Source organism: Pinus tabuliformis, chromosome 3_1 (assembly GCF_031772625.1).
Source record: "Pinus tabuliformis cultivar Carrire ecotype Pingquan chromosome 3_1, CPIR1, whole genome shotgun sequence".
NCBI lineage: Eukaryota > Viridiplantae > Streptophyta > Pinopsida > Pinales > Pinaceae > Pinus > Pinus tabuliformis.
In genome coordinates this window covers 271,505,537-271,532,015 of record NC_142301.1, presented here as the reverse complement: position 1 = coordinate 271,532,015, position 26,479 = coordinate 271,505,537, and the positions used below count along the sequence as shown (strand labels likewise).

The 26,479-nt window shown below is 40.8% G+C and overlaps 1 protein-coding gene across 4 annotated transcripts in view; it reads right to left on the bottom strand.

The window, feature by feature from the left end:
• The window catches only part of LOC149186835 (Polynucleotidyl transferase, ribonuclease H-like superfamily protein), a 294,393-nt gene that overhangs the window by 102,450 nt on the left and 165,464 nt on the right, over positions 1-26,479 (bottom strand). For all 4 annotated transcript variants that reach the window (XR_016255721.1, XM_089411161.1, XM_089411159.1 and 1 more), the window contains exons 5-6: positions 8,709-8,790; positions 8,470-8,525 (exon numbers count right to left, since the gene is read on the bottom strand). Coding sequence is in view for 3 of the 4 variants with exons in the window: in XM_089411161.1 (XP_089267287.1) it covers positions 8,470-8,525; positions 8,709-8,790 (138 nt within the window). In the remaining variant the exon portion in view is untranslated. The remainder of the gene's footprint in view (positions 1-8,469; positions 8,526-8,708; positions 8,791-26,479) is intronic.

The window sequence follows — 26,479 nt, the reverse complement described above, 5'->3', positions numbered from 1 at the left end:
TTCAGTACTTATATGGTTAAATAACTTGTTAAGTAATTAAACAAGTAGGTGAAATAAACCAGACAGTGCAGGAAGAATTTCTAACGTGTTACAATTAGAAATTTCAACATGGTATCAGAGCGTTGCAGATCAAGGAAAACTGAAGGCACCATCTTAACCAGAAGATTTGCAGCAGAAACAATTGTCCCGAGAGACAGAGTTGTTCCTAAGCAAAAGGCAGTAGAGAGGGAGTGACACAGAGGGCCTGCGTCATCATTCCGAGCTAGAGAAAGGGTCAGCATAAAAGAGGCTCACGAAGAGCCACGTCATCTTGCTCAGCCAGGTAGGAGTGACACAGTTGGCCAGAGGAGCGATTTAGCCACCATCGGGATTGCGCAGAGCCAAGAGGCTCAGTTTCTTCAGCTGTGGGGGCCTAGGGAGATGTGGGCAGACTGTGGATTGTGAAGCTAGTGGGGTGTTGTTGTTGTCGAAGCAGAATAGTACCTAACAGGACAGAACCAAGGTAGAGGGAGTCGCTACCTAGGTAGATTTCTAGCCAAGAAATCCGGATCAATGTTGTAAGAGCAAAGGGGATTGAAGAGGTGTGATTCGACTGTTGGCAGAAAGATTTCCAGGAGGGAAATCGAGACTCAGAGGGAGTCTAGAAGAGAACTTCCAAGAGGGAAGTAGAGACTCAGAGGGAGTCGAAGAGAAGAGCGGAGATGGCAATGAACGGAATGAGGGATCAGGACAGGTTGAATGGGGCATCCAACTTTGTCATCTAGAAGGTCAGGATCCTGTTTGTTCTTGATAGACATCGCATCAAGGCCTTCGTCTTGAGAACCGTGGCTATCCCAGTCGACCCAGCTGATAACGAAAAGTATGAGGATGCAATGGCCAAGGCAAAGTGCATAATCCTTCATGGGGTTAAGGATCATGTAGTTCAGCATATTTCCGAGAAGGATACGGCAAAGGAGATGTGGGATACCTTGACAACATTGTATCAGGGCACTTCCATGCAAAGGAAGATGCTACTGGAGAATCAGTTGCAGTCGTATTAGATGCAGAAGGGGGAGCAGATAGATCACTTCCTCAGCAGGTTGCAGGAGATTCGGGACCAACTTACTTCCATAGGGGCCACGCCGGATCAAGAGTTAATGGTGAGGACTGCCCTAAACGCAGTCTCCGAGGAGTGGGAGACATTCGTCCAAAGCATTTTGGGCAGAGCGAATCTTCCAGGTTGGGAAGAGTTATGGGCAGCTCTTCGCCAAGAAGAGATCAGACAGCTGACCAAGGCGGGAAGTAGCAGCAAAGGAGGTCGAATCAAGAAAAGAGGAAGAGGATGCAGCTCTGGCATATGCGGGTCAGCAAGGGAAGAGGAAGAATAAGGAGCTAGGGCATCTTCTTTAGGGCTGCGTAGATCCTTCTTTCCATGACAGCATCTAGGACATCTCCTCTTAGGGCAGTATATCCTCTTAGGGACTCCTCCTTCCACTAAAACCCAAACAAGTGGAGAGGAAGAGATCATAAGACGTGTGAGTGTGTGTCTTAAATGACTTGCAAACCTCTTCTATTTATAGTAAAACGTTGAGGATAGATGGCGGTAATTTGGTTGTTGGCCAACCTTGACGAATTGTCACATAACACAATTAAATTCATATCTCCATGAATACATGTCGGAATCAGATAATCCTTGGATCAATGCTACACCTCTCGATGAGAGGAATCCAAGAAAAATATCACCTGTCATGAACAAGTAGACCCACATGGAGTTTGGCCCTCGTTGCCAATTGTAACAAGTACGAAGTGTCCACTTGGTTCCATGATTTCGAAGCTCTTTTACTCGATAACTCTAATGATTTATTGTACTGGAAGGTGAGAGGATGCATTGGATCTTATACAAGATTGCAAGTGGCTCTCCATTTGGGGTTTGGTCTCCCTATATGGAGTCCAAGCCCTCCAAAAGGTCATATTGGCACTTGTAGGGTAAGCATTGCGAGCCATGGGCCTTTACCATAGCATAGAGCAGATTGCCACTTCATGGATCCCTCACCACCATTCATTGATTGCTTGTGTTCCACCTTTTGGATGAGGATGACGCACTCGGACCACCATGCCCAACCGACTTCACAGTTGCACCACACACTTTGCAGATGTTCCAAGGCCCAGATGAGGATGTGTCACATCATGGGAGACAGAGGGAGAGTTTATGTCATCATTCTAGCCCTTACAGATGGTATATAGGCATTTATTGATCCAGATGGAGACCCATGAGGATGTCAATGTGCCCCCACCCCCACTTGGGGACACCACATTTGATTTTCCTGGATATCCAAGGGACCACCCCCTTTATCACTATGTTTGGAGATTATTTTATCACCTTGGCACATTTTGGATGCCACTAGGCCTCTTCAATGGCCCAACGACTCGTTGTATCTACTACTTTTCCCTCTTGAGAGGCTTATCTTTGTATTATGGAGCTATCTTGGTGGGCTTGTCACCAAGTCATGTCATTATTGTACATTATTTTATTATTTGGGGCTTAATTAGGCCTAATTAGGCAAATCAAACTCCTTAGGGAGGATATAAATTGATGAGACTTCATTTGAATCTCATCATCACTTCGATTTGGATCATTTCTTTCTTCTGGAAATTTCATTGGGCCTTTTGTTGGATGAATTGGAGATTTAATGCATTTTGATGTTTGGAAGTGATCCGTAAACTGTCGTGGATATTCTACTAGACAGATCATCACGACTGATAATAATATATTAAAATTCTGAATTTTTACACGATTACAGTTCTATTAAACTTATAGATCTGTAAATTTAATTGTAATTAGTGCATGCATGCAAATGGAAGTTATGAAGAAAAGTAGAGAACGACAAAATAAGCTCACACACACATAAGACATGAGATATGCTAATGGAAACCCTTTCGGGAGAAAACCCAACTCACTGGTCTAGTCCTTAGGCGATCACGAATGAATATTCTTCTCACTTCCCTTCTCTCTTTCTAAGCCCTAACCTAGTAGGCCTCCTGTTAATTTTAGGTATGTTTTATGCTTAGGGCAATTTATTTCAATTTTCACAGCTAGCTCAATATCTTTTCCAGATTAGCAATAACATCAACATTAAAGTAAACTGCAGATAGAACATAAAAATAGATCGCAGAAGACAAGCCAAGACAAGGGGACACAAGATGTGGCACTAGCCAAGGGAAAAACCCCAATGTGGGGAAACCCTTGATTAATTCTTCTTATATGTTCTTCAATAGTTCAGCAGAGAGAGAGAGAGAGAGAGAGTACATACTATATATACAACAGAAGTCAACACTTTGACAACATGAGGTAGTTGAACTCAATTGAAGACATGTTGCTTCAACTGATTCTCCCAGGTGACTCCATCACCATGTTGCACCTATCATTGTGCTCCTCCTCATCATCATGTTGCACCATGTTGCATCCATCATCACTATGCTGCATCTCATCATGCTTCACTAATCATGACTGTACCCATCATTGTACTGCATCATGTACCATTGTTGTCCCATGTGCCATTGCTGCACCATGTTGCCACACTGTTGTCCCATGTGGCATGTTGAACCATGTTGCCATACTGCATGTCCCATGTGCTTGCAACACCATGCTTGCCACTGTTGTCCCATGTGCTTGTTGCACCATGCTTGCCATGCTGTCCCAATGTGCTTGCAGCACCATGCTTGTCATGCTATCCCAATGTGCTTGCAGCATCATGCTTGTCATGTTGTCCCAATGTGCTTGCAGCACCATGCTTGTCACACTACTAGCACTGTTGTCCCACTGTTAGTCATTGTTGCTCCTATGTGGCAGTATATAGAATCTCCTCATCAATGAAGAGACCTTTCCAATCAAACAAGTCAAAGCACAAGTTACCATACTTCTGCACTTCTGTTTATGGGCAGTGTTTTGGTCACTGGTTAGGGCTCCCACTGTAACCTACAACAACCCAATAGTCATGCCCAAAACACACCTTAAATTATGCGGCCTCCTTTCCTCTTCAAGTTATGTGACCTCGCTGCTTGAGGAGGCACCTACAACTCTATGTTTGACCCTCAAAACAACACCTACAGGCCTGCGTCCTAATCACAACAGAACAGTCCCTTACTCGGCCTGTTTCAGGAGGAATCCCTGCGTCTACTAGCCCAGATCAGTCCCTTACTATTTCGGCCCTCCAGCATGGTACTTCGGCCCTCCTTCCAGCACTCTGTTACCTGAAAACATCCCTTCAAACTCGCTGGCCTGTCTTCCTAACTACGGCTAGGGCACCTGCGTATTTGGGCAGCATGAATAGGCCTGCTATATCTCTCCTTTAGGCAGCGTAGAGGGCAGGTTGGGCAGCGTATAGAAGTAGGGGTCTCCTCCCTTGAATTGCGGCTAGATCATCCTCCTTAGGATTGCGGCTAGGGCATCCTCCTTAGGACTGCGGCTAGGGCATCCTCCTACATCTAGGGCTTCATCATCTAGATTTCTCTTGCCACTAAAACCCAAAACAAGTGGAGAGAAATCAAGAGTGAAGTGTGTGTAGAAATGACTATCAAGTCACCTCCTTTTATACTAAAACGTTGAGCACATGAGGGGGTTATTTTGGTTGCTGGCCAACCTTGATGAATTCTCCCATAATTGTTAATTTTAGGTATGTTCTATGCTTAGAGCAATTTATTTCAATTTTCACAATTAGGTCAATATCTTTTCCAGATTAGCAATCACATCAGCATTAAAGTAAACTGTAGATAGAACATAAACATAAATCGCAGAAGACAAGCCAAGACAAGAGGACACAAGATGTGGCACTAGCCAGGGACAAACCCCAATGTGGGGAAACCCTTGATCAATTCCTCTTATATGTTCTTCAATAGTTCAGCAGAGAGAAAGAGAGATAGTACATTTACAACAAAAGTCAACACTTTGACTTATCTAGATAAGAGCATAGATCATCTCTAAGACAATGATACATGAGATCAGTTGAAAACATGTTGCTTCAACTGATTCTCCAAGGTGACTCCTTCACCTATCATCGTGCTGCATCTCGTCATCATGCTGCACCTCACCGTGCTGCACCACCCATCATCACAATGGTGGACCTCATGACTACTGCACTGTTGTCCCATGTGCCATGGTTGAACCATGTTGTCATACAACATGTCTCATGTGCTTGCCACAGCTATCCATGATGTCCATGCTTGCCATACTGCACCATGCTTGCCATGTTGTCCAAGCTTGCCATGTTGCACCATGATGTCCATGCTTGTTGTCCCATTGTGCCATTATTGCACAATGACATGGCAGTGCCATCATTTTTCTGTATCATTACGCTGTTGTCGCATTGAACATTGTGGCACAATATCATTGCTGCTAGTACTGTTGTCCCATCACAGCTTGTTATCCCAATATACTTACAACAACCCAGCATTGTTGTTGTCCCTACAGCAACATAACATACTTATGTTGCTCCAAATATGTATGTACCATTGCCTAGTTGTCCTAGTTGTACTGCTGCACTGTTGTACCTAACAGTCATGCCCAAAACACTATTGTTCTAGGCATATGGCAGCCTTGTTGTCTTGTTGTCCATGCATCATGGTTCCACCATGCTCCATTGCCTAGCTGTCCACAACACTGTTGTTCCAATGCTGCCTTCACTGCTACTTATGTGGTGACTGGTTAGGGCATCTGGCAGCCCTTACACACCCAGCCAAACAGCCCCTAAAATCTGCCCAAATTTGCCCTTAATTAATGCGGTTGTCCTCCAAGGGAAGGTTGTCCCCTTCGCTATAATTCTGGGCAGCCTTCTAGCCCTTAATAATGGCTCTGCCCTCCTCTCATTACAGTGGCATCCTACAACCCTTAGAACAGGCCTGCGGCAGCCTTTCTAGAGGACTGTTCCACCCTCTACGAGCCCTCAAACAACTCCCTTTCTCCTCGGCCTTCTAGCAAGATACTCGACCTCCTTTCATCCCTTCAATCTTCTTGAAATGGCTTCAGAACAGCCCTATTTCACCCACGTTGAATTGCCTCTTCTTGCTGCGGCCCTAAGCTTCAAACTTCGGCCTTTCTCCCTACAAGAGCACCCAAACAGCCTCTCTTTCCCACGTTGTCTAGGGCAGCCTCTTTCTTGGCTACGTAGAGGCCAGCGTATAGGCTAGGGCTTCTTCTTGATAGCGTAGATACTAGGGTTGTCCTCCTTGTAGCGTTAGGGCTTCTCACTTGACTGCGTCCTCTAGATTAGGGCAGCGTTCTTCTTCTTGACTGCGGCTAGGGCAGCCTCAATCCTCCAACGTCTAGGGCTTCCACTCCTAGATTTCTCTTCCACTAAAACCCAAGACAAGTGGAGAGAAATCAAGATAGAAGTGTGTGTAGAAATGACTATCAAGTCATCTCCTTTTATACTAAAACGTTGAGCACATGTGGGGTATATTTGGTTGCTGGCCAACCTTGATGAATTGTCTTATAACATAAATAAATTCATAACTCCATGAATACTTGTCAGAATCGAATGATCTTTAGATCAATCCTACACCTCTCAATGAGAGGGATCCAAGAAAAATATCAGCTGCCATAAATAAGATGACCCACATAGAGTTTGGCCATAGTTGCCAATTTTAACAATAACACAAATAAATTCATATCTCCATGAATACTTATCAAAATCGGATAATCTTTAAATCAATCCTACACCCCTCGATGAGAGGGATCTAAGAAAAATATCAGTTGCCATAAATAAGATGACCCACACGGAGTTTGGCCCTAGTTGCCAATTTTAACACCTCCTAAGGCATCATCTAAAATGATTTTTAGCCATTGAAAATCCTTCAAAACTAGCCAATTGTTGTGTTGTAGTCTTCTTGAGAGGTCCTCCAAATTTAAGGCTGATCCCACAGTGGAATCACAAGATACTTCAAGCCCTAGCTTAAAAACCATTCGCATCCTTAGGTTCCCTTTGGTTGGTGGCTTCATTAGGATCATTGCACTCAAATTACAAGAAGAATTCAATTCCTTTGATCCTATTCTCCTCCTTAACTTGGTCAAGATCATCCATTTGTTGCTCCAATCAAACCCTAAACCTTGTTTGGGCCAACTTGGGCTTCTTTGTGGTCCCACTACATTGTAACTTCAATTTCACAAAGATCACTTAGAAACCCTAGTCTTCTAGGATTCCTTGACCTTGGGCACTTCTTTGCAAGTAACATTCCCCAAACCCTAGGTCTAGGCATCCTCTTAGCCCTTCTAAGAGAGTCGTACATCTTGCTTCTAACGCAAGTAAGCTTTTCATTCGCGCCTCTCTTGTGAATAGGCTTTAGGAATCACCCAACATCCTATCATTGATCTGTCTATTCTAGTGATTCCTCTCATATCGGGACTCCTCCCATCGGTGAAAGTTCGTAAAGAGCAGGGAGCTTTAGCTGAGGTTACAATGGGCTATCGCTCTATTGTTGCCACTTGGCCTAGTAGTTGATCTATATGATCCCCTCCAAGAACCCCTGCTAGTTTGAGCGGTAACACAACTTAGTCAACTATAGAAAAATACAATAAAGTGAGTTAATTACCCATATGTAGGCCCAATTAAACCACCAATATATCAAATAGAGGATTGGCACATAGCCTAAAGTGAAGACTAACCATGATATCAACACCTCTGTGTTAGGAGTACACGTCAGACTCCCATAGCATTTACCCCAAGTACCAATCATGAAATTTGAGGAAGCACCTATGAGGGTTTCCCTGAGGACACTTTCGTTCGAAGGAAAAATGTAAATGATTGACCATTCACTAAAGGCAAGCTGAAGGTTCCTTATTCCACAATTGAATTTTATTATTTGACCATACTAAAATTCATAACATAAGCAGTTAATCATCTGCTAGTCAAACAAGTAACCTTCAGATTTGCGAAATTTGATTTGCTTCACAACAAGACGATTAAGGGAGCGACACTAAACAAATTGACTTGCCTAGACGGAATATTTGACCATGTTTCCAAAAGTTCCATGCAGAACCCATGTAAAATACAATCAGTGTGCAAGAGCTTTAAAAATGTGGTTTACATAAAAACGCTCATGATTCAATCATGAGCAATTGTACTGTCCAAGACACATGTTTCTTAAATTGTTGAAGGATCTCAGATACCAACTTCACACGTCAAAGTATGGAAAGACAGTTCAAAGTACACCCTAACAGGAAACCAAGATAATGTTTTCTTCACAATAAGAGCCTTCAATATAACAATTTCAGTGCACCAAATAATATATTCCCCAACCCTGAATCCACAAATATTTTTTTTTGGCCAATGAGATTAACTGCTAGAGTGCAATTTTAAGAAATGGGATCATTATGGCATTGATATCAAGTTCACATTTTGGTCTGTAATACTACTGTCATGGTGGATGGAAAAGAAGACAATTAACATAACCTTTTATAGTATTGACAAATGTATAACCATAACTCTACTAGCTAACCTGCTGCTCAGCTTCTTGCTCTGTTACTTTGCTTTTTCGAACTTCTTCTACCAGCCCTGAATATGAGTATAGGGTCATTAAATTTTAATATGGCCAAACTAAATTGTTTGTAAATAAGCATACAAACTCATTCTGATGAACTAAACTTATATTCATCCAAAAATGGCTCTAAAATTAAACTATATTGACTTGATTTTAGCTTTCCTTATTCCCATGCTCATGAGTGAAGAAATGCATACCACTGGCGGAATGATGATCCTGACACCATTCATTCATTCTTGCCAGGCATTCTTCTGACTGGTTAATTATCAGGTCTGGGCCCTGCAAAGAAATATCATAAGCAACTTAGAAGTTGATATGTAAACAAGTCTACACGTATGCCTTATGTACAATACCAATGTTGAAAAGTAAATCGACATGTTGTATATGATGTATGTAGCTGCTCAATTCTTTCACAAAACAGAATCACACAACTACAATACTTATCATGAATATAAATGGAAATTTAAAGAAATATAAAGCAACTAGCTAGGTGTAATTACATCTAGCTAGATGGAGTTACTCAAGCCTTTTAGAACAACAGAATCACGCAACTAAAATGTAAGAATTCCAACTTCATAATCCTGAAGATTGTGGAAACTTGAAGGTGTATAAGCGACAACATCTTTTTGTAGGGAGCTAGATCTGATTACAATAAGCATACAACATAGCATAATACGTTTGTGCTTTCTGATAAATACAAAAGGTTGGTAATCTCAGACAGAATTTCAATTTCAAAACCATGTTTTGAAGGGTGTTTCAAATGATAAAACGGTGCTTCTGCCAAACAGCTGAATGGTATTTAGTAATTATTATGGCATAAACTAAAATAAAAATCTACCAAGAACACCTATTCAATTAGTGAAAATTATTTTATGCTTGCTTGCATACTATTTCATACACAATTCCAAATAGCAAGTGTACAGGGGATCGATATGCATTCTTGAAAATATAGGAACTGTTAACGCCCAATTTAGTGACCTTGAGAAGGTCCTCTTGAGGTGTTAAGGTGGCACCACACAAGATAAGTGCTCATTGTAACCTTGGCACAAATCCCCACTCCTTAAGTCACTCCTACTAAAGGCTATGGGAGGCTTCACTATTCTACACAAAAAACTTCACCCAAAATAAGTAGACCAGCATCTAGTATAGATATCCAATTTGAAGGTTAAGATCATTAATTTCCTGATCTGGAATAATAAACTAACCTGCAGAAAAAATGCAGACCAGTTAACAAAAACTATGCAAACCACTAAATATTTACATATTATAACACCAATAGGTGAGTGATAGATGCCTTTATTAAATATCAGAAGAATTCCTTGAACTACTCACTGATAAGTGGCTGAAAGTGGAGAAATATGTCATTGTCCTGCAGTTTTTAGAACTGCAAAATGGAAAAATGCAGAAAACCAGCAAGTTCCTTTGCAGGCCATCCACAAGTGTAGAAACACAATAGATGAGTAGATCTATCTGTGGGGATCCTTGGGCAGCAAGTTAGTAACAATTAAAATAGCCCAACAATTCAGATCTGCAAGTAAAAATGAAGTTTCCAGCAATCTAGAAACTACTTGCAGTGGAAAGGGATTGATTTCCCCTACCGTCAAAATGCAGAAATTTATTCCAGCAATAAAATCTAATTTCTAACACCCAGAAAATGTTTACTTTTACCCCAGAGAATTGGTAATAAGCTATAAGATTAGATCTAGAATTAAAAAAAAATAGTTAAAAGGTAATTTAGACTTGCTCAAACCATTGGATGAAGTCTTTTGCTGGATCTGTGGAAGAATTGTTGTAATAAACTGCAGATCTGCAAAATATTTCTAAAATACCCTCATGAAATATGATTTTAAATGCAAAAATCAGAGAGAAAATATTGTCCTTGGATAAGAATGCATCTAAAGTAAAAAATCCCAAGAATCTACTAGCTTTTAAAGATAAAAAAAATTGGTACAAGCTAGAAAAATTGGTGTATATTTTACTTCTATAAGTAAAATAATAATAATAATAATAAAGGAGATTAATGATTTTTAAATGTATGGTTGTTGTAATGTGACTTACCTTGGCCTTAGTTTTACCTTTCAAGAGCGTTGGATCAAGATCACAACCCTCTCTTTGTTGGCTATGCAAAACTGGACTACAGAAGGGGATAGAAGTTTGGGCAAAACTATCAATCCTCAATCTAGTCCGGAATAGTGATACAATCTCTAAATTCCGCTCGGAAAGATCCTTGTTACCACGAAATCTAGCAGGCCTAGTACAAAGCCTCGCTAGGCAACCTAGGTCAAGGGCAACAAAAGACAACCACCCACTGTCACCTCGATGATCTGTCTTCCACTCTTCTATGGTAGATGAAATCGCCACAAGGGAGGCTTCCTTAGAGACAAATTATTAGGTTTGGAAGTACAAAGATAGGCCTGAAAGGCACCTTAGGGTTTGATAAAGAATCACCCAATAAGTATTCAACAAATAAGGAGAAGGATGAGAAGAAAAGGCAAGGAAAGCACCGGCCAAACCTTGGAAAGGTGAGATAAGAAGGCACCAAATTTCAGATAACTTTCCTTAGGACATTGAAGAAGAAAGGGTTTGCTACAAGTTATGATTTGAAAGGTTCTCAACAGATAGGGCATGCAATGGCATGTAGCAAACAAGAGATAGAGGAAATGACCTCAAAATATTGATTGACAAAGGACCAAGGTCATCAAATAGGCAAGAGAGATAAGGATAAATAAAGCTTTTCACCATGCGCTAGCTTACAATAGCTAGGATGATGCCACCCTTAAATATTAGGTTTACAAGGTTTTAATGCTAGATTTTGCATGAAATAAATATCCAAAATAAAGCCTAAATTAAGAGAAACATTTTTATCCAAAAATTATTCAATTTCATCCATAAAATAAGAAGCCCTAAATTTACCCTAACCCTAACTTTGCCTAGGAAAAATAGATAAAGAGAGAGAGAAGGTAGATTTTATTAGGTTTTGAGTGATCAACACACCAATGGCCAGTGCCTTGTCCTCCTAGGGCTAAAATGGAGTCAATTTCACAGATAAAATTCAAGAAAGAGGAAGTCTTACATAGTAAAGGGGGATGCCCTAGATATCCACTTGAAACCCTAACTATTTCTTTTGTGAGGGGAGAAATTAAATAATACATGCACATCTAGAGTTGCATTATGGGTTTTGAAGAGAATAATTTTTCATACAATATGATGGCAAGATTTCATAAAAGATAGAGAATTTAGCCATGGCACAAAGAAACCCTACTTTATTACCTAAAGCATGGAAAATTTCAATCATAAAGCATTAAAAAATCACAAAATTCTCTCAGAGGCACCTTTGTTCATCAGGCTGGCATTCATGATTTGACGTAAGTAGGAATGCCTCATGTTGATTTTCAATAACATGCTTATCATTATTTCCAAAGTTTGTGATATTTTCTTCTTCTTTGCTACCTCGGGCAACTTTAGACTCATAGTCAATCCTGCAATCTGCAGCACAAAACTCATTCATAGATTCATCATTTGCTTGGCAATCTGAAAGACAATAATCTTCCACATTTGTGGCTTCTTCAAGATCCCCCATCACTCTTCTCATATATCAATCTATATCAATTTCTTTTGGAATGGAGTAAAACTGCTAGCTACCCTGCTGAGAGTTGCAATGCCTTTCCCGCGGCATCACATAAAGTGTTCATTGCGCAGTACTTGTAAATAAGTTCTAGAAGGAGGGTCTCAGTGAGACTTTCTTGATACTCATGCAACACCTCATCAAATTCCTTCCTTTGCTTAATAGATAGATTCTATAGGAAATTCACATCAAGGTAATCCTCAGTTAACTACCTGCAAAACTTCTTGTACTCATTCACATTTTATTGAAGTACCTGGAAGTTTTCTTGATTCAAGGCTTCATTATTTCCTTCATCATTATGAGAAAAATAGCTAAGCCTTTTTTATGTTAGGCTGCATCTTCATTCTTGTTAAACACACACCAAAGTAATAGGCAGTTTGGATAAACGTGTGATTGCAATCTATTCATAAGATGTACATATTAATACATAGTTTTCTAACCCTTGGTTTTCATCTTCCAAGAGGTCGCTTGCACTTCAATGACTATTCGAATTCCTCCATACCAACCCTAACGGATTAGGTGTCCAACATTCCTCCCCCCATTAATCTAAATGGGTGTATATAAGTCCAAGAAAAGAGCAGAAATACAAAAGTGCATGGCAGCCAATGGCTGGTGGTGCTCTCTAAAATGTTGGTTTAAGAAAGACCACAAACCAAATGAGGTAGAAGAACCCGAAGTTTCTACCGGTGGTGGTTTAAAAATTAAGGCTAACCAACTCTAGAACTAGGCTCGAAGCAATTCCTGAAACAATTATGAATCTAGCTAGAAGTCAAGTCTTCTATGAAGTGGAAGTGCTCCCTAATGACAGTTTAAATATGACCACAAACTTATGTAGTAGAAACCAAAGTCTTCTGTTGGTGGTGGTTTAACGCTGGCCACCAACCAAAACATGCTCAAGGACCATGAATCTGTCTATGGCTACAACTTTGACTCTACCTCTAGGCTCCGGCAGTTGGCTCTGGTTCATGTTGAAGGAAATGTAACTAGGTTTGGTCTTCATAAATGTACTTTTGATATTTGTATTTATTCAAGAAAAGAAATATTATTTTTATAATATATGTCAATGAGTTTCTTGCCCATTGAAATAGGTCTAGCACATGTTAAAGTGTTATAGGTGAGTCAAATACTCAAAAGAAAATGTTGAAGACCTTAAGGGCATGTCACACCATGTAAATGTATTTATAAGAGTCAAAGAATAACCCTCCAAGCAAAGTCAAGTCTCCTCCAAGCATGTGACACCACCAAAGAAGCCATCCAAAGCAAAGATAGCAAGTCGGCCTAAAGGAGGGACAGTCCTCTATATATAGAGGTTGTCCACTCCTCCAAAGACAATGAATTCCTCTCTGAAATCAGTGAAGGTAGGAAGCCAAGAAAAGGGTAAACAAAGGACGAAGAGCAGTGAAAAAAAAGGGTACACAACTGAAGTCAACAGGACTGTTTTCTAGGGTAGAAAACAGTCACACGTGCAAAGAAGGAGAGGGTCACTCTGCTGTCATAGCAGCCCTCTATCACAGTCACATAAACCTCATCATTTGGGCTAAGACCATAGACCTAAAAGGCCTCCCACTCAAGCAAAGAAGCAAGGAAGAAGAGAAAAGGTAATAGCGCTGTTGTAAAGCCTATTACAGTCACACGTGCGAAGAAAAGTAGGTTGCCTCTGCTGTTATAACAACCCTCCCGTTACAGTCATTCAAGTTCGCTGGTTGGTGAAGAGAAGGAAGGAATCATCATAAGGAAAGGGTCCCATCAAAGTTATCTCTTCTAGAGCAAGTACAACAAGATCTAACATCTGTTGGAAGGAGGACGAAGTGTCGGAAGAAGGAAGTGTCGGGGAACAAAGTGCAAAACGGAGGAAGGACTTGACGTGTGCTTGGAGAACATTCTAGTCAAGGGTCTAGGGCTTGGTATTGATCAATAAGAAGCCTCAATAAGAGAAACTTACTAAAGGGGTTTCCTCTCAAGAGAAGAGAGGTTTTGGCCCTGGCAGAGAGCCAACATCTTGTGTTCTTGTTCTTATGTTTTGGTAGCAGTTTGATGAAGTACACACACATGCATTAATAAGAAGAAGAAGATTAAGCTAACAAGAAAAAGGAAAAAGACTCCACAAATTGTTATCAAGTCAAGAAGAATCACACTACATCTAATTGCCCTTGATTCTTCAATAGTTCAAGCTATGGCTCAGGCTCGCTTGATATTTCTTCAAAACTGATAATCGACCATCATTCCCCCATTGTCAAATACAAAGTGCGAAGATGAAGATATCTCCAATGCAAGACGTGTCAATACTAGAGACTGAACTCTGAGGTATCACTGATATATTTTCTTTGTTGTTGAAGACCATTTCCAAGTGATCCATCCAACGTGAATCTATTCTCTTACAGGAGTCTTATGTCTAGAACATTTGTCTGAATGATGAGTGTGTTTACCACAATGCTCACAAGGGTGAATATCAAAACACTGATCTTTCACATCGCCAGCCCGATCACAATGTTGGCATCTGCAAATCTGATATGGTTGTGGAAGAGGAGCATGTAAACATGAGTCATTCCAAAGAAACCCAACACTCTGAAACTTGATGGGTTTGTTGAGTTTTTGTGATTTCCTAATCTAGTAATTACTTCCTATGACTTCTTTATTAATTCATCTTGTGTCACATACATCATTAAGCAATTATACATAGAAAATGTCAACAGTAAAACAATAATGACAGTAGAATCATAAAGAGACAATCAAACACAAGAGACACAAAAAATTTACTCTAGGAAAACCCTAACAGGGAAAACCTAGCAACCTTTTCTTAGATAGATAATTCAATTCAACGAGAGATACAATCTGATTTTTCCAAGTCAAACTAGGTCAAACTGACCACAAATAACACAGGTCAAACTTGGTCAAACTGCCCAAAATATTCTTAGCCAACCCGTGATCAAACGATGCTGAAATAGGCCGAATTTTGGCCTCCTGAAGCTTCAAAAAGATTTTGTCAACCTGACACAGAAAACCTCAAAAATTTCAGTCAAACTCTACCTCAAAAAATTTGGTCATTGCTAGTCAACGCGAGTGAAACTTCAAGTCAAACTTTGTTCGTCTTGCCTCTCTCTCTCTCATTCGCATTGTGGACAGAAAACAGAAGAATTGAGTGATCCAAATTGCTCTTCAAGTGAGGAAGTTGATTGGCAATATATAGTGGTTTGATGAGCCCAAATAGGAGTGTCTTTAGAGTTGGGTGACTTGTACTTCTTAAAGGGCCGACTTGACTTTTGGAGACAATTTAAACTCAAAATTACTTCTTTTATATTTCTTTTATGGGTCAACTTGGAGTAGCTAAAAATACCAACAGAAGCTACTGAAAATTCAACACTCCCTCTTAGCTAGAGAGGTATTCTCTTTGACTTCTTCAAATGATCTCTTGTTGAAAAATTCCTCTATCCTAAGAAAAGGTTGAATGAGCTAGTTTTGTTGATGTATCCATCCACTTCATGTACTATACCAGGACCACGTGGAAAGCATCTTGCATTAGCATCATACAAAGGAATCTAGTCACCCATTGGCCAAAGGCCTTCTAGGGTCCCACTGGACAAATACCTTTTGGCCTTCTGGGGTCAAGACTAGTCCAGGGTCATCAATTATCCAAGTTGTCACCTGGAACCCGGTCAGCAGCTATGACCTATGGTGAAACTCAGGGCCATTACCATTCTTGATGTTGAAATTCCAATGCAAGAGAGAATTTCTAGACATGATAATTACTTGTTATTATCCAGAGGTATCTTTGTCATTACCTCTGTATCTGTATAGGGATCTTTGTCATTAATATCACCCTTTAAGCATTAACATAAGATAGAACAAGCATAACATGTCAACTTGTCAAGTCAAGATTTTGTTTGAGTGATGCGTACATTTTTAGGAGGGTCATGATACAGGAGTTCGATAACCAATGTCACTAACATCAAGGTACATAGAGGGATTGGTGCTCTTGATTAAATACGAGTTCCATACCCAAATACATGACAAAATTCAATGGAAACATTGCAATCCTAAAGTCCTGAAAAACTGATAAGTCTGTTGGATTTTGAATGAAATCTAAAATTCTACTTTCTCCATATGAAATCCAATGAGGCCGGAACCACTCTCAAACATCCTGAGTCATTTCATGGTAATGTTAAAAATTTAAGTAAAAGGATGAAAATGAAGATTAAGGAGAATGTCACTTTTACTTTAAGAATTTAACATTACCATGAATAGCATATCAATACTTGGGCCTAGACTTGATCATTAAGCTACCAAAATGCTTGCCAAATGAAAATATGCGTGGTTGTAATGACCAAAGGCGGCCTTTTCATACCCGTGCAGGTCATTTTTGCCGCCTAACGAGTCCTGGAAAACAGTACACACTGCCAAAATTGTGACACAACCTCGGATTCAACGAGTCAGGAAAGGACACGACGTGTCATGGTTTTTGGACACGAATCAGGGCAAAATCGCATCGGACACGCTGGATTCAGAGGAGAGCAGTGGGGACCATGATGATGAGAACAGTGATGCTGATTCTGACGCTGATTGATGCCTTGAGGCTTGTATACCTGTAGTCCTCATCATCATGGTCCCCACTACTCTCCTCTGCATTTATTTGATTTATTTATGTCATCAAGCAATTATACATTCAAAGATATAGAGAAAATGCACAAGAGACAAGAGACACCAGAGATTAGGCCAGAGGCAAGGGGAAACCCATCAATCCTTTCCTTAGAGATTCTTCGTCAACAAGTGAAATCCAAATCAAACTAACGAGGGTTCCAAGTGCCAAGTCAGCCCTCCAAAACTCTACCATGTTCAGTCCATAAGATAGTCCACCAATCAGCAATATGCTTGTCCTTAAATGTCTTCGAAACTCTCATCATCATGTACCTCTAAGACTCGCATCATCATAGTAGAATGTGCCTTTAAAACTTGCATCAATATATACCTCTGAAGTTCATATTATCATTGTAGAATGTACTCGCATCATCATAGGAGACTGTACTTCGGAAACTCGCATTCAATAGAGATAATCCTCAATTGACTCGCATTATCACAGAGATAATGTTCTTCAAATAGCTCGCTTTGTCACAAAATTATAGTGCCACAAAAGGCTCGCATTTTCAGAGGTATAGTGTCACAAGAAGCTACTTTTATAGAAGTATAGTTCCGTATGAAGCTCACATTATATTCTTCAGACCTTCTTCCTCAGGAACCTTTGTATTTTGCCTCAGACATCTGAATTCTTCACCACAGATGATCACCGAATTGCTTGCTAAATGGAGGAGACTAGGTGCCAATATATAGTTGATTGTTCATGCGAAGGGACACGTCATTTGGGCAAGCCGACTTGTCTTTCTAAAGGGTTGACTTGACAACTTGGAGGGACAAATGACACTCGCAAAAATTCAAATTTTCTTCTTTTACAAGGGTCACGAAAAACATGCCCTCTTACATTTTCTTTTGACCAAAACAAAGCATGAAGAACATGCTTAACAATAAAATAATAATAATAATTTTTCTTCTTTTTGTTTTTACACAAAATACAATGACAATTATGAAGACCAAACCTAGTTACAAGTCCAACACTCCTCTTAACTAGGGAGGTATTCAAAATGACTTCTCGGGATAATGATTTATAGGAAGGTATTCAAGTTGAGAACTTCTATAAGAAAGGATCTGGATTGATAAGCATCATCATTACCAACATTGTCAAAATACTAAGGCCTTGACAAGTACGCTCTATCTCTCCCCTAGATCTGAGCACAATGTTGGGAGGCATGCAATTGGACACCACTACCTCTCAAAGCACATACCCCACCTAGGTGTTCACCAAGGTATGTCCTCACAAAACCATTTCCTAATCCCACGAAAAAGTTTGTTAAGCGAACCATTCTTTACCAAGTCCATGTGCTTAACTCTTAGGGTTGTTAGTCCCTGTCACGACTCACAGTACATGACTCATGAATGTTCATCCTTTATGCTTATCCAATCCACCATTCTCCGTACCTGTGTTCATGCACTAAGCTTACATGTTGAAGATTGGAAACTTCAGTGGAAATGTGTACTAACAAAATGATGGAGAAAAAAAATAAAGGATAGAAATTTAAATTTGAATTTATGGTTTTCCCTCCTAAATCTACAAGTCGGATGAGCCCCAAAAGGCACCCATTTGACCTCCTCAAAATTCTATATAAACTTTGAAGGAGCCTTTCTGACGCAGGCATAAACCCGCCAAACCCAGAATCTAATTTGAAGTGCATATAAAAATTCACTTCTCATTTATATTCCAACCGCATGCCAAGTAATCCACTTACTGGCAGTTTCAACTCGTAATTAAATCCTGCTCCACACTTTCTAATTCCAGTAAGATTCCCATCTGGGCAAATCATAATAATATGAAAATTTCTATTAATCAATACCCAGAATTTAACATACCTCGTTATCTCTGCAAATTTATAATTCACTTTCCACCTTATTCAGATTCCGTCACACATCGATTTTCACTTTGCCAAAATCGAATGTTCACAATAATTGATCCATGCGCTTACCATTCCGTCACTACACTTTGTGAATCCATATCACCATGCCTTGGACCTCACGCAGTCTAGAAGAAGTTCCTTTCGATTTCAATCAACACTAAATTTCGCCCCAACCTTCTTATACGCAGAATACTTATATAGAGATCCTTCAATTGACTGCTGTCACGGCGCCTTCATTCGGTCTCACCCAATATCCTGCGTGTGATCTTCCATTGCATAACTCAGATTTCATTATAAGTCGAATAACATTAAACATGACTTACCAGCACATCACCTTTATTATGCATCTGCCTCTGCGCCTGAACATGACATACATTATAATTTCGTTCCAACTTCAGTCACCCGATTCAGCTCAAATCAATTTGCAAATCGCAATTCCAATGCATTCTCCAATCATCGGCAGCTTTCATAGCGCCGATACGATCAATCACCACAGTTCCGATCCGATTCAATCGGAATCGGGAATCGACATTGGTAATAATCGGAAGTCTGAACTTGCGGATTCAGTTCCCATAACTCCGATCCGATTAATCGGGGATCACCAATCGGATCTTTTGCAAGGTGTTTTCACTTTCAGCGCCCAAACTTCCGATCCGATCCAAATCGGAAGTCACCATTCGCTGTAACTTGACATGATGCCAATCGGCGGTCACGACAAATGAATGCCGACAGTCAATAATTCATAGCTCCGATCCGATTGATCGGAGATCGGATCATCACCATAGTTTTAATAACCGCCGATACAGATTTCGGACCCGATTCACTCCGAAACTTAAATATAATGTAAGTTCATTACGATCACCCAGATTTATAATGCCTTTTTAAACAGTTTCACTGTAAAAACAAACCTTTCCATTTCACTAAATTCACACGCCGATTTGCCTCAATCCCAAGAATCCTCACAATTTCAAACATACACAGGTCATTCACTCATTCAAACAACTTCACAAAAATTATAACTCCACTCCAGGCGCATCAAACAAAGAGACACACGAATTCTGTTCAGAATTTCTGTGGAGTCGTTTTACACAATTTCTAATACGAGTTTATTTCACACTTTATTTCTTGTTCAATAACTGTCTGGCGTACAGGCTCACTACTTCAGATTTGTTTCAACACAACGCTCTTTGCAATTAAATAAAACGCAAACACAACCAATTCAACAATTTCAAAGAAAAGCCAACGCATAATCCTTCCATTATTCTCATCCATAGACTCACATAATGTGAAAGTTATTCATAAACAAAGTCTCTGCTATTACCCAATTACATAACAGAAACGACTTCCATTACAATAACACACAGTCTACCTATTCTTCTGAGCTTTTCGCTCCACACTCAAAGACTACACACACAAAGTATCTCATTCACCTCTTGCCTTATCGACCTTTTTACCATGAGCTAATTCAACGAAATCTTCTAAATCTGGAAGTTTAACAACAATCGCCTATCTATTTGCTCTTGTGCACATCTATTTTAACAAATCTTATCACTAATCTAAATAAGGCAATTACACACTTATTACAATAACAAATTATTTGAGAAGTTTATCCTTCTCGGTAATCTTCAAATTTGACTAACAGTCAATGAATTTTACTGTGATTAGCCACAACATGTGGACAATCCTCCACATTGCTGGCTAATGCCGATGCTCCTGCATCACTTTCCTCCATCAATTTACACATATCAATTTTGTCTTGAAGATCTCTGAGCTAGTGAAGTTGGGAGCAGTAGAAGAGAGGCCAAAATATTAGGAAGGGACCAAAATTTCAGTAAGGGTCGAAATTTCAGGAAGGAGGAATCTTGTCCTTCATTGGAATCTCTTGCTCTAGTCATATTTTATTCTTGATGATTTGTTTAGACGATGTACTGATAAATTGAACTCTCTCTCTCTCTCTCTCTCTCTCACTCACTCACATAAGTAAGGATTTTCTGGGTTTTCCCCTTGTGGGCTTTGCCCTGGCCTCGAGCCTAAAAGAATATTTCTAACCTATTCCCTAAAAACCAACGTGGTATCAAAGCTAGGGGCCAATAAAGAACCTTCATCGAAGAGCAGTTGGATGGAAAAGGTCGAATTTTATCACTGTGACTGTGATCCAAGCAGACCGAGTTCTTAAGCAAGGTTTTTGGGCTGTGTTCTGGTTATAATTTTCTGTGGTTATATTGAGGTTATGGCCGAGCTATTACAGGCTGAAGAAACAAGGCCAAATCCCTTGAGATGGCTGGAAGTGAAGGCAAAGACTAGATCGAGGTATCCTAATGCCCGAGCAAACATTTGGAAGTTTGAATGGTGTCCGAATTTTCCTCAGGTTAGTTTGTACTATAAGAGGCAACTGCAGGAATTGCGTGTAAAATATCCAGTATGAATTGAGATAGCTGCTCAAGCCTGGAAAGAGGTTGATTCTGTAGCATCTCTTGTAATCAAGGTTCGAACTTGTGATTGATCAGTTGTGATAAAAAGACTGCATATTATCTAAGGTATGTATGACTCTATCATCTGAGCCTATTCCTTGTTTATGCAACCTGTAGTCCTCAAGACTTCTAGCATACTTGGAATGAGAGAGAAAGATGTTGATCTCAGTCTGCCAGACTTCAACCCCCAAACAATAATGAAGAAGTCCCAAATCTGTCATATCAAAGATGTTGCACAAACCCTGTTTGATCCCATGGATCAAAGGTGTTGAACTGCCAGTAATGATAAGGTCATCTACATAGACAACCACAAACAGAATATCATCACCAGTATGTTTGATATACAGGTTTGCATCAGATCGACTCTGCTGAAAGCCATGATCTATGAGGTATTTATCAATTTTCATGTACCAAGCCCGAGGAGCTTGTTTCAGACCATAGAGTGCTTTGACTAATCTACAGACTTTCTGTTCTTGACCAGCAACCTTGAATCCTGAAGGTTGTGTCATGTAGACTTCTTCCTATAAGTCACCATTTAGAAAAGCACTCTTTACATCCATCTGATGGACTTTCCAACTGAACTGAGCTGCTAAGGCAAGGACGAGCCGTAAGGTACTCATCTTGGTTGGACGAGCAAAGGTCTCCTCATAGTCTATACCTTCCTTCTGTGAGAACCCTCGAGCAACAAGGCGAGCCTTATACTTGTCTAGGGTTCCGTCAGCTTTGTATTTCACTTTATACACCCATTTGCAGCTAATGGACTTCTTCCCTGTAGGAAGATCAGAAAAGGTCCAAGTGTGACTCTTCTAAAGACTCTGGAATTCAACTTCCATAGCCTATTCCCACTCAGGTATACCCTTAGCCTCGAAATAGGTTTGAAGCTCAAAAACACTGTGTAGGTTAGCCATAAGAGCAAAATTTATTGTAGGGTATTGTTTTCTCTTATTTCTGAGAGTTCTACCTTCAAGGAGTTCATTATCCCAGAGATCACCAATAGTTTTAGCCCACCATTTACGCCAAAGAGTAGAAGAACCAATATCTGGAGTAGGTGGAGAACGCTCAGGAATAACAGGAGCAGCGAGAGGAGGATTATTTTCCGGAGGGAACTCAAGTAGTGCATCATCAAATACTGATGCTGCATCATCCCTCCCATCAGGTGGACCTAACGGAAGAAGAACACTGTGAGGCTGATCCTCAGAACACTGCTCAGAAGGAGGGGATTGAAAGAATCCTCTGTCTTCATCAAATACTACGTCCCAACTGAAAATAAGACGATCAATGTCTAGATCTATCAGCCTATAGGCCTTATGGTGATCACTGTACCCTATCATCATGAGTTTCTGGCTTTTGGAATCCAACTTAGAGCGCTTAGCAGCTGGAATCCAAATATATGCAACCGAGCCAAACACTTTGAGGTCACTGATCTTAGGCTTATGGCCAGACCAAACCTCTTCTGGAGTCTTCCCCTTAACAGCCCGAGTAGGTGATCGGTTAAGAAGATAGACACTACTTCAGCCCAAACTTTGTTCGGAACACTCCTGTTTTGTAATATGGAACAAGCCATTTCAACAACCGTACCGTTGCGACGTTCGACAACACTGTTCTCCTGAGGAGTGTAGGGTGTAGTTAACTGGCGTTTGATGCCATGGGTATCACAGAAGTTGGAGAAAGCAGAAGAACAAATTCCACCTCGTCATCTGTCCTAAGAGTTATGATATTACAGCGAGACTCTTTTTCAACTAAGGACTTAGCCTTCTGAAAGATACTAAATACATCAGATTTATGTTTTAGAAAGTACACCCACATCTTTCTACTGAAATCATCTACAATAAGCAAAAAATATTTGCAACCAGTAACTGAAGATGTATTCATAGGACCACAAATATCAGCATGAATTAACTGGAGTACCTTAGATGCACGCCAAGATTCTCCATCCTTGAATGAAGACCGATGTTGCTTGCCAGCTTGACAGGCGCTGCACACTCCCAACTGCTGAGTCTGAATATCAGGTAACCCTGACACAAGTCCCTCCCGTGATAGCTGAGAGAGATATTGAATGTTTAGATGCCCATATCTCTGATGCCACAAAGTGCTGATGGGAGAAACACGAGCTGCTAGAGCCACTTCTGGAGAATCACCAGTGTCAAGAAGCCTGTATAGACCATGATCCTCTAGGCCAACAACAACCGTAAGACGAGTATCCCTGTCAATAATGGAGCACTTGTGCGCACTAAACACCACATCGAGCTGAGGAGAGTTCCTCATAATCTGGCTAACAGACAGCAAATTAATTTCCATACCAGGAACATAGTACACATTCAGGAAGATGAGTGTACGCCCATCAGACTGTGTCTGAATTATACCTCTGCCAACCACTGTGTACTCCTCACCTCCGCCAAATACCACGGAATCACTAAAAGATGAGAAGTCACTAAATCAGTCATGCCTGTGAGAGAAATGATGTGATGAACCAAAGTCAATGTACCAGGAAGAAGACGGGGCATGATCTGAGGACCTCTTAGCCATAAAGGCGTGAGAGGCAGATTCCTTCTGCTCAGAATGTTCTGCAATATTCGCTTTCTGATAAGACCCTCCCTGCTACTTCTGTTCAGGAGCAATCCTCTGTCAGCAATCTTTCTTCATGTGGCCGAACTTGTGACAGTAATTACACTGCACATTTTTCTTCTTAACAGGATCAGAAGGCTGAGAAGAACCTTTCTGTTGAAAGGACTGAGAGGACTGATATTTGGCAGCAAAAGCATTTTCTGAGGAGGTTGATGAAGCACCACTACCAAACCGCTGTTTCCAACAATCCTGCTGCAGGAGTTTGGTGCATAACTCTGGAAACTTCAGATCAACATTAGTGGAGGTAATGTTGAGTGTTTCTATGAAGTGCTCATAAGGTTTTGGTAGACTTTTCAGAGTGATGACTACCATATCTTCTTCCTCCATGGTCCGACCAATGGCTTCGAGTTGATCTCGAATGTCTTTAATCTTGTTAAGATGTTCCTATAAAGACATACGTTCGTCCATCATGATGGAGAACAACTGATTCTTTAGAAAGAAAGCTTTGCTCTTGTCGGATGTCTCGTGCAATTCCTTCAAATGTTGCCAGATTTCGGCAGTTGTCTTGTCGGAAGGAATCTGTGGTAACTGATCATCAGTCAGAGAGTTTGAGAAGCATAACAGCCTCTCAATTTCGATCATCAAACTTATCTTGATCTGCACCAGGTGTACCAGGACTGAGCTCTTTTCCCAAAACGAGCTGGTCAAGACGCCTATATTCAAAAATGGTCAACATTCTCTGTTTCCAGATGTTATAATTGGTGCCATTAAAGCGTTGACTGCCTTCCAACGTCAGGTTGGTTAGCAAGGCCATCTATACGTTTCCCAAGACATAGAAAACAATAAAGGAGTCCGGAATGGATTTCAATGCAGATGCTGGCTGATCCGGACAAAATCAGACAAGTGAAAAAATTCCCTGCGCTCAATAATTACGCCTGCATAAACATGCATTTGCATGCACTGAAAATATACGTCCAATTGCCGACTTCTGAAAAAAATATTTGGGTGGACGTGCTGATGTTGGTGCTGGTGTTGGTGCATACGCTGGCGACGGAAAACTAGAACCACCTCGAAATATCGTGCACCGCCTGCTGTTTCTCCGGATTCCAACCCTGGATGTCCTGCCAATGCGAAGAAACCTTCCAGAGTACACGTTGTACAGAGCACAAAAAAAAACCGTGAGCCAGATGAAATTTACCATCGTGCGAGTGCTCTCGCAGGAATTTGATAATCCTGTGAATAAAATTGGGGGCACGGAGGTCGATGATCTGTCTCTGGATCAGCAACAGCAGGTGATGGATCTCTCTTCTGTCATGAGTACAGCAGCGATGTTTTCAGTCTCCGTGCACCATTTTCGACAACGAAATAAGAAAAAAATAAAAAAACGACATCCGCCAAATGAAGTGCAGACAACTCTGATGGCAAAAACCTGCGCCTTTTCCTCCCTTGCAATCTCGTCAGCGAATCACGACAGCTTATCTAGATCGCGTGAAAGAATGGCTATGGTGTACTCCTCGTGGGCGAAGCGTCGGGCCACGGATCGACCCAGCTTGGGTCCGACGCCAAGAAAAGTCGCGCGCCAAAGTATATTCCAGCAATCAAGAAACCCTCGGAGTAGTCAGAACCCGCAAGCGCAAAGTAAACAACGACGTCCCCCGTGCCCAAAAGATAACCGTGAAGCGAAAGATGGGCCGCAATGTGTTGAAGCCCTCACACGGAGAGCCGAGCGGGAGTCGAACAGCAACAGCGACTCGCTGTTCTGCAGAGAAAAGCAGCAGCGATGTGGTGCTATTGGTTGGGAACCTGCAATGGTGAACCACGACGCCCAAAGAAGGATAAAACGCGACACCCAAAAAAAAAATCAGACTCCAAGAGAGCAATTTCGAAATGAAACATGAAATTTTTCAAACAATGAAAAATTATTTCGAAAAAAATACCCGAGCTCTGATACCATAATCAATGAGCAATGAAGCTCAATAATACAAATGTATTTACAAAAATAGAAACAACAGGTTTCTACTAAGAAATAGAAACAGCAAGTTTCTAAGAAGAAATTGTTAATAAGATCACAGATGATCTTATCTGAATGAGCATTAAACACTAAAATAGCATTATTCTAATACCCACAGCAACACTGCAGCATTATGTTGCTCTCTGTCACCCTGATAGGGACTATGTCACCTTATCCAGCTCTCCAGCTCCAATCTATCGCACGAAATCTCCTAATGTCAGCCTCTAGGATCTGCGTCAGACTCTCTGGCCCAGCGTCAGCTTATATGACCCAGCATCAACCTCTCGGGGCTCTGCATCAACCTCTAGAGCCTTTACGTCTCCCACGTTGGCCCTCCTCAAGCTCTGCGCAGCTCCTGGCTACCTCTGGCTGCCTCTGCGTAGCCTCTAGCTACCTCTGCGTCAACCCTCGCCCGGCTTCTGCATTGATGCTCCCGGTACTATCTCTACCTCTCTGCTACTGTATTCGCTGCCCCTCAGCTACAACTCTGATCACTCCTTCGATTTCCTTAGCAAGCCCTGCCCCAAAAAATCGAATTCTTGATCAACTCAGTGTGTTCTCCAACTAACCCTCAAGCCTCTTCTTACACTTTTCTCGTTGACAATTCAACGGCCGAGATTAAGTCCCTAATGAACTACTGAGATTAGATCTAGCTTGATCCATGACTTTTGGACCATTCTAACTCAGTTTTATATTAATTCACATTAATATTTTATTTTTCTTAAGTTTAGACTTAGGAACTCCATTAAAAATATTAATTATTTTAATATCTCCCATACTGGTTAGATTTTGTCCAAAC